The sequence below is a fragment of the Schistocerca piceifrons genome, chromosome 4 (assembly GCF_021461385.2).
Source record: "Schistocerca piceifrons isolate TAMUIC-IGC-003096 chromosome 4, iqSchPice1.1, whole genome shotgun sequence".
In the NCBI taxonomy this organism is placed as follows: Eukaryota; Metazoa; Arthropoda; class Insecta; order Orthoptera; family Acrididae; genus Schistocerca; species Schistocerca piceifrons.
In genome coordinates, this window is record NC_060141.1 from 753225309 (window position 1) to 753238890 (window position 13582).

Sequence of the window (13582 nt, forward strand, 5' to 3'; positions counted from 1 at the left end):
TTTTCTTTTTCATTTGATTTCTGGGCTAAATCAAGTTTCTCATAACTGTTTTCTCGTCTTGTTATATTCAGTTGCTATGGCAACATACAAATCCACTTTTCTCATTTTCGTCTCGAATTCCCATTTTTTCGGGTCCTTTTTCACCGGTCGTCACATTCTAATGCATTAGACGACAAGAAGCGATGTGCAGGTGGTTTGCAAACTTCCCACCTCTCTCCCATAGGTTGACTTACTTGGTATGCACAGCCAATCTTCTTCTCTGGATAGTCGATCCAAAAACTTCTTTACCGAAGAATAATGCTGGTTAAGGGAATTTATGAGACTCTCTCTCTACTCTTGAAATAATTTTGTACTTGAAGAATACTTCTAGTTCAGTCATGAACCATGGACCTTGCCGTTGGTGGGGAGGTTTACGTGCCTCAGCGATACAGATGGCCATACCGTAGATGCAACCACAATGGAGGGGTATCTGTTGAGAGGCCAGACAAACCTGTGGTTCCTGAAGAGGGGCAGCAGCCTTTTCAGTAGTTGCAGGGGCAACAGTCTGGATGACTACTGATCTGGCCTTGTAACACTAACCAATACGGCCTTGCTGTGCTGGTACATAGAACGGCTGAAACTACGGCCGTGATTTTCCCCAACGGCACGCAGCTTTACTGTATGGTTAATGATGATGGCGTCCTCTTGGGAAAAATATTCCGGAGGTAAAATAGTCCCCCATCCGGATCTCCGGGCGGGGACTACTCAACAGGACATTGTTATCAGGAGAAAGAAAACTGGCGTTCTAAGGATCGGAGCGTGGAATGTTGGATCCCTTAATCGGGCAGGTAGGTTAGAAAATTTAAAAAGGGAAATGGATAGGTTAAAGTTAGATATAGTGGGAATTAGTGAAGTTCAGTGCAGGAGGAACAAGACTTTTGGTCAGGTGAATACAGGGTTATAAATACAAAATCAAATAGAGGTAATACAGGAGTAGGTTCAATAATGAATAAAAAAATAGGAGTGTGGGTAAGCTACTACAAACAAGATAGTGAACGCATTATTGTGGCCAAGATAGACACGAAGCCCATGCCTACTACAGTAGTACAAGTTTATATGCCAACTAGCTCTGCAGATGATGAAGAAATTGATGAAATGTATGATGAGATAAAAGAAATTATTCAGGTAGTGAAGGGAGGCAAAAATTTAATAGTCATGGGTGACTGGAATTCAAGAGTATGAGAAGGGATAGAAGGAAACATAGTAGGTGAATATGGATTGGGCATAAGAAATGAAAGAGGAAACTGTCTGGTAGAATTTTGCACAGAGCATAACATAATCATAGCTAACAATTGGTTCAAGAATCATAAAAGAAGGTTGTATACATGGAAAAGGCCTGGAGATACTGGAAGGTTTCAGACAGATTATATAATGATAAGACAGAGATTTAGGAACCAGGTTTTAAATTGTAAGACATTTCCAGGGACAGATGTGGACTCTGACCACAATCTATTGGTTATGAACTGTAGATTAAAACTGAAGAAACTGCAAAAAGGTGGGAATTTAAGGAGATGGGACCTGGATAAAATGACTAAACCAGAGGTTGTACAGAGTTTCAGGGAGACCATAAGGGAGCAATTCACAGGAATTGGGGAAAGAAATACAGTAGAAGAAGAATGGGTAGCTCTGAGGGATGAAGTAGTGAAGGCAGCAGACAATCAAGTAGGTAAAGAGACGAGGGCTAGTAGAAATCCTTGGGTAACAGAAGAAATATTGAATTTAATTGATGAAAGGAGAAAAAAATGCAGTAAATGAAGCAGGCAAAAAGGAACACAAACGTCTCAAAATTGGCTAGGCAGGGATGGCTAGAGGACAAATGTAAGGATGTAGAGGCTTATCTCACTAGGGGTAAGATAGATACTGCCTACAGGAAAATTAAAGAGACCTTTGGAGAAAAGAGAGCCACTTGTATGAATATCAAGAGCTCAGATGGAAACCCAGTTCCAAGCAAAGAAGGGAAAGCACAAAGGTGGAAGGAGTGTATAGAGGGTCTATACAAGGGCGATGTACTTGAGGACAATATTATGGAAATGGAAGAGGATGTAGATGAAGATGAAACGGGAGATACGATACTGCGCGAAGAGTTTGACAGAGCACTGAAAGACCTGAGTCGAACCAAGGCCCCAGGAGTAGACAACATTCCATTAGAAAGACTGACAGCCTTGGCTGTGCAGTCCTGACAAAACTCTACCATCTGGTGAGTGAGATGTATGAGACAGGCGAAATACCCTCAGACTTCAAGAAGAATATAATAATTCCAATCCCAAAGAAAGCAGGTGTTGACAGATGTGAAAATTACCGAACTATCAGTTTAATAAGTCACAGCTGCAAAATACTAACACAAATTCTTTACAGACGAATGGAAAAACTGGTAGAAGCCGACCTCGGGAAACACCAGTTTGGATTCCGTAGAAATGTTGGAACACGTGAGGCAATACTGACCTTACAACTTATCTTAGAAGAAAGATTAAGGAAAGGCAAACCTGCATTTTTAGCATTTGTAGACTTAGAGAAAGTTTTTGACAATGTTGTCTGGAACACTCTCTTTCAATTTTTAAAGGTGGCAGGGGTAAAATACAGGGAGCGAAAGGCTATTTACCAATTTGTACAGAAACCAGATGGCAGTTATAAGAGTCAAGGGGCATGAAAGGGAAGCAGCGGTTGGGAAGGGAGTGAGACAGGGTTGTAACCTCTCCCAGATGTTATTCAATCTGTTATATTGAGCAAGCAGTGAAGGAAACAAAAGAAAAATTCGGAGTAGGTATTAAAATTCATGGAGAAGAAATAAAAACTTTGATGTTCACCGATGACATTGTAATTCTGTCAGAGACAGCAAAGGACTTGGAAGAGCAGTTGAATGGAATGGACAGTGTCTTGAAAGGAGGGTATAAGATGAACATCAACAAAACCAAAACGAGGATAATGGAATGTAGTCAAATTAAGTCGGGTGATGCTAAGGGAATTAGATTAGGAAATGAGACACTTAAAGTAGTACAGGAGTTTTGCTATTTGGGGAGCAAAATAACTGATGATGGTCGAAGTAGAGAGGATATAAAATGTAGGCTGGCAATGGCAAGGAAAGCGTTTCTGAAGAAGAGAAATTTGTTAACATCCAGTATTGATTTAAGTGTCAGGAAGTCATTTTTGAAAGTATTCGTATGGAGTGTAGCCATGTATGGAAGTGAAACATGGACGATAAATAGTTTGGACAAGAAGAGAATAGAAGCTTTCGAAACATGGTGCTACAGAAGAATGCTGAAGATTAGATGGGTAGATCACATAACTAATGAGGAGGTATTGGTTCAAATGGCTCTGAGCACTATGGGACTTAACTGCTGAGGTCATTAGTCCCCTAGAACTTAGAACTAGTTAAACCTAACTAACCTAAGGACATCACACACAACCATGCCCAAGGCAGGATTCGAACCTGTGACCGTAGCGGTCTCGCGGTTCCAGACTACAGCGCCAGAACCGCGCGGCCACTTCGGCCGGCACGAGAAGGTATTGAAGAGAATTGGGGAGAAGAGGAATTTGTGGCACAACTTGACAAGAAGAAGGGTTTGGTTGGTAGGACATTTTCTGAGGCATCAAGGGATCACAAATTTAGTATTGGAGGGCAGCGTGGAGGGTAAAAATCGTAGAGGGAGACCAAGAGATGAATACACTAAGCAGATTCAGAAGGATGTAGGTTGCAGTAAGTACTGGGAGATGAAGAAGCTTGCACAGGATAGAGTAGCATGGAGAGCTGCATCAAACCAGTCTCATGACTGAAGACAACAACAAAAACATGGTATATTTCAACTTCCGCAAAAAACAGATTCACCACTTCTCATATAAACATTCAAACTCATGAGAGTCAACCAAGTCGTCAAACATTAGACTCTATAAGGATACATTTACAACAGGGTTGGTTTAATAACCACCAGAAAATATGCACATGTCTTGCTTCTAGCAAGTCCAACACATGAATTACTTAAAAGTCTATCTCATTTCTTCATTTGTTCTTAACAATCATCACAGTCACTAAACCAGCAAAGAATAGCACGGGCTCTTCCCTACACGTACACTGAGACTCTATGGATCATAGAGCAGGTACATGTCAGCCACCGTTCGGCCGCCGCATCCACATTTTGCTTGCGACTGTTTTTAGACCTGCACACACAAACATGCAATGCGCAGTAGTTTGAATTCATCTCTCTCATACTTCTATTTAAAATATCGTGAGTTCAAGATGGAGGAAGGCCAAGTGGTTCTATAATTTACATGGAAATTCTCTAAGCACTACAATGTCATGTATTATGAAGAAGATATTGACATTTTCTACAAAAGTACTAAGTTAGTTTCTTCATCATGTTCAATTCCGTGGTAATGGTTGTGGCCCAAGAACGTGATGTAATCCAGGACAAGTCAGGATTGGAACTGGAGTTCGACTAATGTTTGTGCTGCCTGAGTTAGATTGGAAAATGTGCTGTTATAATTATGTTCAGTCTACATGACCACTTATAATGCATTCATGATAACTGCACTGTCAGTTGAAATCTAGATCTTCAATGCAATAAAAAAGGCAGATAACATTATGACTAATGCTGACCTCCTTTCTGTCCTGAGTAAGTTTCTATAATAAACTTCTTATACTTTACATACATATATAGCCAAGGCCTAAGGATTTACAATGTTCCTAATTTTGTAGGCTTCTGAAAGTGATAAATTAATTTGTTGAAACCTGTAAAGCAAAATAAAAATATAGTTGTGATGGATGAGTGAATTTTATTCTGAAATATATACTACATTTGCTTAAAATTACAGCCATGAATAAAATAATAAACATACAGACACTAATGCTTGCAAATGTTGCCAACAGTAAAAATACAAGGGGGACCCAAAAATAACTGAAATTTTTGTTATTTTGCACTTTTACTGAACTCCACATTCAAAGTACTTTAGTTCCATTCATTCAGAATATTGTCCATGTGCATTAATGCTCTTGTCTCAATGCTTTTGTCACTGCTGAAAACAGTTCTGAAACTGAGGCAAGATACTGTTCAAAACCATTAGCCTGTTTTCTGTGATGTCATCCACATCACTGAATTGCTTTCCTTTCAGAGTTTGCTTCTCCTGTTGAAACAAAAAAAAGTCAGCTGGAGCCAAATCGGGTGAGTAAGGTGGATGAAGCACAAGCACCATGTTGTTTTTTGCCATAAACTGTCAGACTATCAGAGTTGTGTGGATTGTCTGGTTGTTTTCATTGCACCCGCTCTCGTAATATTTGTAACACATCTGGATGAAAATGTCGATTTACTGTTTGTCCTGGAGGAATGAACTCCTTGCGGACAATGTCATTGACAGAAAAAACAAATCAACGTTGTTTCCACAATGGATCGCGTTTGACGTGCTTTCCTGGGTTGCGGTGACACTTGAGTTTTCCACAGCACGGCGCTTGCTTTGACTCTGGATTGTACCCTTGGCACCAACTGTCATCCCCAGTCACAATTCCTTTCAGAAAATCTGGATCGTTCCGTGCTACACTCTTCAGGTTACAGCAAACATTCACATGGTTTTCTGTTTAGTCATCTGTAAGCAACTGAAGAACAAATTTTGCAGGCACCCATCTCATGTGCAAATATACAGTTAAAATTTGCTGCACCATGGTCTGTAATACTTTTGTTTCCTCAGAAATTTGGTAATGATCCTTTGATGACTGCATTGAATGTACATTTAAATGTGTTAATATTTTTATCATTTTTTCCTCTCAAAGGACGACCAGGGTGTGGCAAGTCTTCACTTGACATGTTGCTGATTTGAAATGAGAAAACCACTCATAAACATGTGAGTTCCCCCAATCATCATCATTACAGGCTTGCCACAGTATCTCAACAGTCTCGGCTGCAGTTTCCCCTAACAGCAAACAAAGTTTCACACAGACTCTTTGTTCCTTCTTATCAGCTATGCCATTAACTGTCAAAGGATTGAAATAAGAATGCAAACAACAGAGCACCACAAAGAAACCTCTTGACTCCAACTGACACCAGCTTACTGAACGACAAGGGAGACACCAAACTAACACTACATAGCAGCACAAAGCATAACTACAAAGCGTGCTTGCACAACAGTTTGAGTCTGGTTTTCTGTGTTCCCCCCTCATATTTAAATGGCAAGGCAAGCCAATTTACTCAATTTTTATTGCTATAAAAACCATAGTTTAAATGCACTCACCCCAAAAAATTGTCTCTCTTACCTAATAATGTTACAATTTTTGGAATCAATCCAACGCGTACCATCCTTTCTCTTAGATGTGTATCAAATGACAAATTCATGAGAAGTTTCAGGGTAATGTGGATGAGGTCAGAATTGTTCATCATCAAAACTCTGGGCAATTTTTCAATCACTCCAATATCAGCCTGAAACAAGATCAACAAAATGCAGGAAAATCCAGGCAAGCAACATGGAGTTAATGAGCATGTAAACGTACTTACACAGTTTCTGGAGCATAGTAGCTTAGTTTTTTAGAACAACTAGATTTCAAAAATCCCACATTCCATCCCAATTCAAATCCACCATCACTTAAAGAGGTAACGGAAGTAATCAATTCTTTGAAGAATAACAAGTCTCTAGGGGAAGATGGAATCATAGCAGAAGTAGGGAAATTATATGACAATAATCTCACACAAGCAACCCACAGAATTATATCAAAATTTGGGAAACTGAACAAATATCTGAAAAGTGGAAATGTGCATTAATTCACCCTCACCACAACAAACAGTGCAAAAACTGATCCAAATAATTACAGGGGAATTTCACTGCTCCCTGTAATATAGCAAATTCTTTCAAAGGCCCTGTTAAACAGACTAGAAGAACAAGCAGACCAGTTAATAGGGGAGTATCAGGCAGGGTTTTGCAAAGGTAGATCTTACATCGAACAGATATGGAACTTAAAAACAATTTTGCAAATGAGATGTTGAAATACTGTGGTAACTTTTGTCTATTTTAAAAGGCTTACGATTCAATATACAGACAAACATTATTCCACAATTTAGAGGAATTCAGGATTGACAGGAAAACAAGGTCAATTATTCAACAGGCATTAACAGATACAACCTCCAAAGTTAAATTCATGGGAGAAACATCAGAAGCATTTCGTATCTATACTGGTGTTCGCCAAGGAGATGGAATGTCCCCCTTTCTATTTAACATGGTTCTGGAAAAAATTGTGAGGACATGGCAAAAGGAAATAAAAGGAATTCAGCTTGAGATTAAAAAAGAGCAGAGAACCGGCGTGAAGTGTCTGGCTTCCACAGACGATCTTCCCGTTCTAACGAACAATACAGAGGAAGCCAAACTTGAATTGGAAAAACTACTCGAAATCTCACAGCAAACTGGGCTACAAATCTCCTACGAGAAAATACAGTACATGGAAAACAAACCTGTAGATAATCACACCATTACTACTCAATACAGGAAAGTGGCGCAAGTTGCCCACTTCGGATATCTGGGAGAGAAAATCCAACCATCAGGACTGAACTCAATAGCCAATAAATATAGAATCTCTAGATTACAAAAAGCATATAAGCTCAATTGGAATCACTGTAATAAGAAATCTATTTCTGTCAATGCGAAACTAAGGCATTACACCACAGTAGTCCTACCACAAGCACATTATGCTGCAGAAACTACAGTGATTCTTGGCCATACGAAGATCAGAGAGATTGAAAAGCTGGAAAGAAAAATTCTGAGGAAAATATATGGACCAGTGTTTCGGGAAGAAATTTGGATAAAGAGGCCAACTAGAGCGATTTACAAAGACACAGAAACAATAACAGACACCATTAGAAAGAGAAGGATGACATTTTATGGACATATCAGCAGGATGAATAAAACCACACTCACAAGGCAAATCTTTGAGATAGTAAACAAGAGCAAAAACAAGACAAAGTGGTTCACTGAAAGAGAAGAAGACGTTAAAGAACTGGGAATCACAAAAGACAACATAAACAATAGAGAACAGTTTAGAAACAGCATAAAGAAACACACACTTAAACAAGAACACACGGAGAACAGAATGGGAAAAGATGGTCAGAAAAACACAAGAGAGAATACAGTGAACGTATGAAGAGAATTTGGGAAGAACGAAGGAAGAAGAAGAAGACATGACTACTCAAGTTCAACCGTTCTCTTAAAAGGGAATAATCAAAAATATTGCACAAGCACTTGCCATTTTCTGAAGAAGACAAAAAATTCATATCTGAGCAACTATACCCCTAATCTCACTGCTCAAAGCACTACTACGCAGTGTGTGGTTATCTCTGCTCACTGTATTGTTAATATTCAATTAGCAGTGGATCAAAATATTTAAAAAAGTGATAAAAAAACAAACAACTTTTGTAAATCTATGAAAGGGGCTGCTTGATTCATAAGTAACAACAAAATCTAAGTCAGGAATATCAGAAGAAAGCAAATTAGAAATATACGAGCACACTGTATTTCTTGAACACACATCTTTCCCTATATTCTGGTCATCTATTGCTCTTGCGACCTTCAGTCCCAAGACTGGTTATATTTAACATTTCTGCCTTACTACCATATGTGAAGATTCAAGCAATCACAGTTAATATGATGCAGTGATCAGCTGATAAGTAAAAGTCAAGTTCTGCACGTATAGTGGCATCACCAGTTCTATCAAATTGTAAACAGGAAACTACTGAAGTAATTTGTACAGCCAAAAGTTGTAAGAGCATTATCATTTGGACATTGGGCTCAAAATTTTCATTTTAATAAGTTCTAACTTTTAAAGTGAAATTTATGTTTTGTAAATGAAAAAGGGAAGTGGAAATTTTAATTTGTAGTTTATGTACAGAGCCCATGGAACACCATAATGCTTGAGTTAGACTGAAGCTAAGGTGTCCAATGAGAGCAGTAGGAGTTACATGGAGGAAAAAATGAAAAATTTCTACTGTGTCTCAATTTGAAACATTTGTTGTCGAACGTACTGAATAAACAAAATAAAGATGGTTTGTTTCTTTTGTGTAATAATTCACATCATTGCCTGTAATAAAAATACAGCTTATCAGGAGCCATAGTTGAATAAACATCTGATCATAACTGATATAATCATTCACATTAACCATTACAGCAGAGGCATTTTTGACCTTTCTGTAGCTAGTGGAAGGACTGGAGAATCAACTGACCTTATATCACTATCTATCATTTACGTCTCAAATTGTCATACGAAGAAGAGATACAAGAATTTTACAGGATCAAAACATGGCTTTTGACAAAATCCCATTTGTTGTGTTTTACTCACAAGGGAACCTCCCCATCGCACCCCCCTCAGATTTAGTTATAAGTTGGCACAGTGGATAGGCCTTCAGAAACTGAACACAGATCAATCGAGAAAACAGGAAGAAGTTGTGTGGAACTATGAAAAAAATAAGCAAACTATACAAACTGCGTAGTCCATGTGCAAGATAAGCAACAACAAGGCTGACGTGAGCTCAGAAGCGCCGTGGTCCTGTGGTAGCGTGAGCAGCTGCAGAGCGAGAGGTCCTTGGTTCAAATCTTCCCTCGAGAATCCTTTTACCCATTCGCCAAGTGTACAAGTTAGGTGGGTCGACAACATATTCCTGTCATGTGACGCACATGCCGTCACCAGTGTCGTATAGAATATATCAGACGTGTTTTCCTGTGGAAGAATCGGTCGACCTATGACCTTGCGATCAAATGTTTTCGGTTCCCATTGGAGAGGCACGTCCTTTCATCTACTAATCGCATGGTTTTGCGGTGTGGTCGCAAAACACAGACACTAAACTTATTACAGTGAACAGAGACGTCAATGAACGAACAGACAGACCATAACTTTGTGAAAATAAAGAAAGAAAACTTTTCACTTGAGGGAAGACTTGAACCAAGGACCTCTCGTTCCGCAGCTGCTCACACTAACCACAGGACCACGGTGCTGCTGAGCTCACATTATCCTTGGTGTTGCCTATCTTGCGCATGGACTACTCAGTTTGTATATTTTGTTTATTTTTTCATAGTTCCACACAACTTCTTCCTGTTTTCTTGATTGATCTGTTTTCAGTTTTTCAAGGCCTATCCACTGTGCCAACTTATAACTAAATCTGAAGGGGGTGCGATGGGGAGGTTCCCTTGTCAGGCAGACAAAACAACAGTGGTCTTAGCCCATTGTTGCCCGCACAAAAACCGAGTTTGTTGTGTGGTTTTTCTTCCTGTCATTCTTTTAAAACTAGCCAACACCCTTGAAGAGTAGAAGGAGACCCTTTACTAGGTGTTTATTGGCAACAATTTCTTTAGGAATTAATGACCCAAATAAACTGTGTCTTTGCACTGAACGGTTAAGTGTGATGTAATTTCATCCCTCACACCCCACAGACTGCACATAGGGGCAAGTACAGATGTTTCCTACCGCCAGTCATTAGTCATGCCATGAGTTTAATTTGCTTTCTGCTCATGCCCAAGATTTCAGAACTGCACTGACAACATGGTCTTTTTTGTTTTTAGATTTTAGTCCAATATTATGCATGCTTCTTCCTGATGCAGCCACATAGTTTTCATTTTACCACTTCCTTAGTGATGGTTAAGATAGGTTCTAATCCAGTAAATGGAGTCATTGCTACTGCCCTGATCACACTATCAGCTCGCTCATTAGCGATCAGGAACCCACAGCAGGTTTATCCTGCTGCTTTCCCCTAGCCTCATAAGGGATTCAGGGAATTCTACAACGATCTTTATTTCATTCAGGGGCTGATGGAGATTTCACAGCTGCCTGACTTTCTGAATGAAAGTGCATGTCATGATTCTTGTAGCACCTACACAGATTCTCCTTTCTGCACTTTCTGATAGCAAATATCTACTCCTGGAATACTTTGGCCAGCTTCCCTATAGAAACTGCTCTATGCAGTTCAGACTGCTCCCTGTGTACTCCGATTCCCAGTACCTCTGTCTGTTTTCGACTTGTCTGCAAACCAGTATTGTGGTTCATTCTCCCACTGCTGCCTGTTTCCAATTCTTATGCTGTTATGCTGAAAGGCTTATTGGAGCAGCTGGAGGCTTTTGTATAGCTCACCAACATTTTCATGACCTTTCCTATATTTACCACATTCATTATATTTTGTGGGATATCCTACAGATTTCCAGTTTTAAACTGTGTCCATGCTGTTGCCTCCATTTTAAACCACAAATATAATGGAGGTAGGTCCAACATGGTCTCCCTCCCAGCAGGGAGTGTGCTGCTTATTCCACCTGTTATGGTCAGACAGGCCAGTCTCTGCACTACGCCAAGCTCCTTAGGAGCTACTTTCTGTTCTATTTTATTTCCTCACACTAAAGTCTTACAAATAGGCCTTAATACAGAGGCATACATCCAGTACATGCTCCTAGGACTTAGATCCCAGTTTTTACAACAGGCCCTTCTAGTGCAAGTAAAGTACCTTTTTCCTTGGAACTTATATTCTTTATCTAGTACCTTCCGCCGCGAAGTCAAACACGCGGCAGAACAAATGGACGTGGTCAGCCCCTAGAGGGCTCCGCCTCCGCGGCGGCTATTCCACGCAGTGGCTCTCGTGCAGCGATGGCGCCACCGCTAAGCCACGTGCAGGCAGCGGCCAATAGCCGCTCCCTCTGGTTCTGTATATAGGGACCCGCTCTGCCCTAGTCCAGCCAGTCTGGTACTTGCTCTGGATTTCGTTTCTATCTCGGCGGTACTGCGTTCTGGTCATTGCTCGTTGTTGACATTTGCCTGACTCTGGTTCCGAGTGGATTTACGTTTGGTGTTTGGTGTTGTGGTTTCCACAAGCCTCCGTTGTTTATCTCTTCCTTGTTGTGTCGCTCATAGTCGGTCGTGGTTGGTTGTTGTCAGTTGTCGTTGGTCTGTCGTCCGACTCATTCTGTGTTTACCCGGTGGTATGTGCTCCACTGCCGGCGGCTTCCCCGCCTGGCGGCTCCAATCCGCGGCCCAAGATGTTCCCGCTGTTGGTTGTGGTTACTACATTTTGGCGACGAGGTAAACAGGACACATAGGAGCCTGAAAGAGAAATTACTCACTCTCTTAGAGCAACAGCAGCTCATGTGACAGCAGCAGCAGTTGGAGGTCTTACAGACCTCACTGCAGTTGCTCTCGGACAGGGTCAATAAGCGGGATTTCCTCCCACCTCTTTCCCCAGCTGACCCACTTTCAGACACGTTCCCACGTCCGCCGTCGTTCCCATTGTTCAACGATGCAAAAGAGGATTGGGAAACGTACCTGCATCGTCTGAAGCAACATTTCACGGCCTTTCAGGTGTCAGATGACTCTCTGCAGCGGTCGTTGTTCTTGTCTTGGGCCTCACCGGACACATTTTTCTTGCTCCGCAAGTTGGAACCATTGGCCGACCCCGTGGCTCTCTCCTTTCACGAGCTCTGTGTGTTGCTAACTAATTATTATTCCCAGCAATACCACGTGGTTGCATCTCACTTGGAATTCCATCAATACCACAAGCAGCCGGGTCAGTCCTACCGTTCCTGGGTGACGGATTTGCAAGGCCTCAGCCGCAAATGCAACTTCACGTGCACCAATCAGCAGTGCAAGGCGTCATATGCAGATTCTTTAATTCGGGATGTGGTCATTCAACTGGCGCCCGATCCAGAGGTCCGCACTCCGGCTTTAAAGTTGGACAACCCCTCGTTGGAAGACATTCTGCGTATTGCCCATTCCTTCGAAATTGCTCAAGCGGCAAACGAACGTCTCATGGCGTGGCAGCCGAGTCCACTTCCTGCTCCACTCCTTATCGCCGTCGACAGGGCGCAGTCTCCAGAGGGCACCGCCGTCGAGATTCCTCACTGTCTGACGTCTCTATGGCGTCTGAACCACCAGTTGCCCCTCGACGTCGGCCGCGTGGCCCCCCTCTCGTCATGCCCCCAGTGCTTCTCGGCCCACACTCGAGCTGACTGTCCCCATCGCTGGAAGATCTGTTCGCTCTGTGAGAAAGAGAGCCACCTTTGATCTGTCCCTTACCCTATTTGTGGTGGACCACCCGTCGGCTTCGGACATTTTTGGACTAGATGCGTTTACACGGTTTGGCTTTTCCATTCAAGACGAAGTGCAGTTCGTTTCAACTACGGTTCCATTTCAGGACCTAGACGATCTGTGTGCGTCCTTTTCCTTCCTGTTTTCGACAGACCTGGGCTGCGCTTCCGATTTCCAGGCACACATCACTTTATTGCCGAATGCACGCTTTTGTTGGGCTCGGCCTATTCCGGTAGCTTTGCGTGCGGCCGTCAAGCAGGAACTCAATCGGCTCCAGGCTGCGGGGGTTATCGATCCGGTACAATCGAGTGCCTGGGCAACGCCCTTAGTGGTCATCAAGAAACCCAATGGATCGCTTCGTCTTTGTGGGGATTTTGGTGCTACGGTCAACGCTCAGTCTTTGGTCGAAACTTATCCCATTCCTCGACAGGAAGACCTTCACGCTAAACTGGCAGGTGGCGAGACTGATCTGGCAGAAGCCTATCACCAATTGCCGTTGGATGAGAAATCGCAGGCCATCGTCGT

At 41.8% G+C, this 13582-nt stretch overlaps 1 protein-coding gene across 2 annotated transcripts in view; it reads right to left on the minus strand.

The window, feature by feature from the left end:
* The window catches only part of LOC124795324 (kinesin-associated protein 3), a 219110-nt gene that overhangs the window by 149604 nt on the left and 55924 nt on the right, over positions 1-13582 (minus strand). For both annotated transcript variants that reach the window (XM_047259297.1, XM_047259298.1), the window contains exon 8: positions 6275-6437. In XM_047259297.1, coding sequence (XP_047115253.1) covers positions 6275-6437 — 163 coding nt within the window. The remainder of the gene's footprint in view (positions 1-6274; positions 6438-13582) is intronic.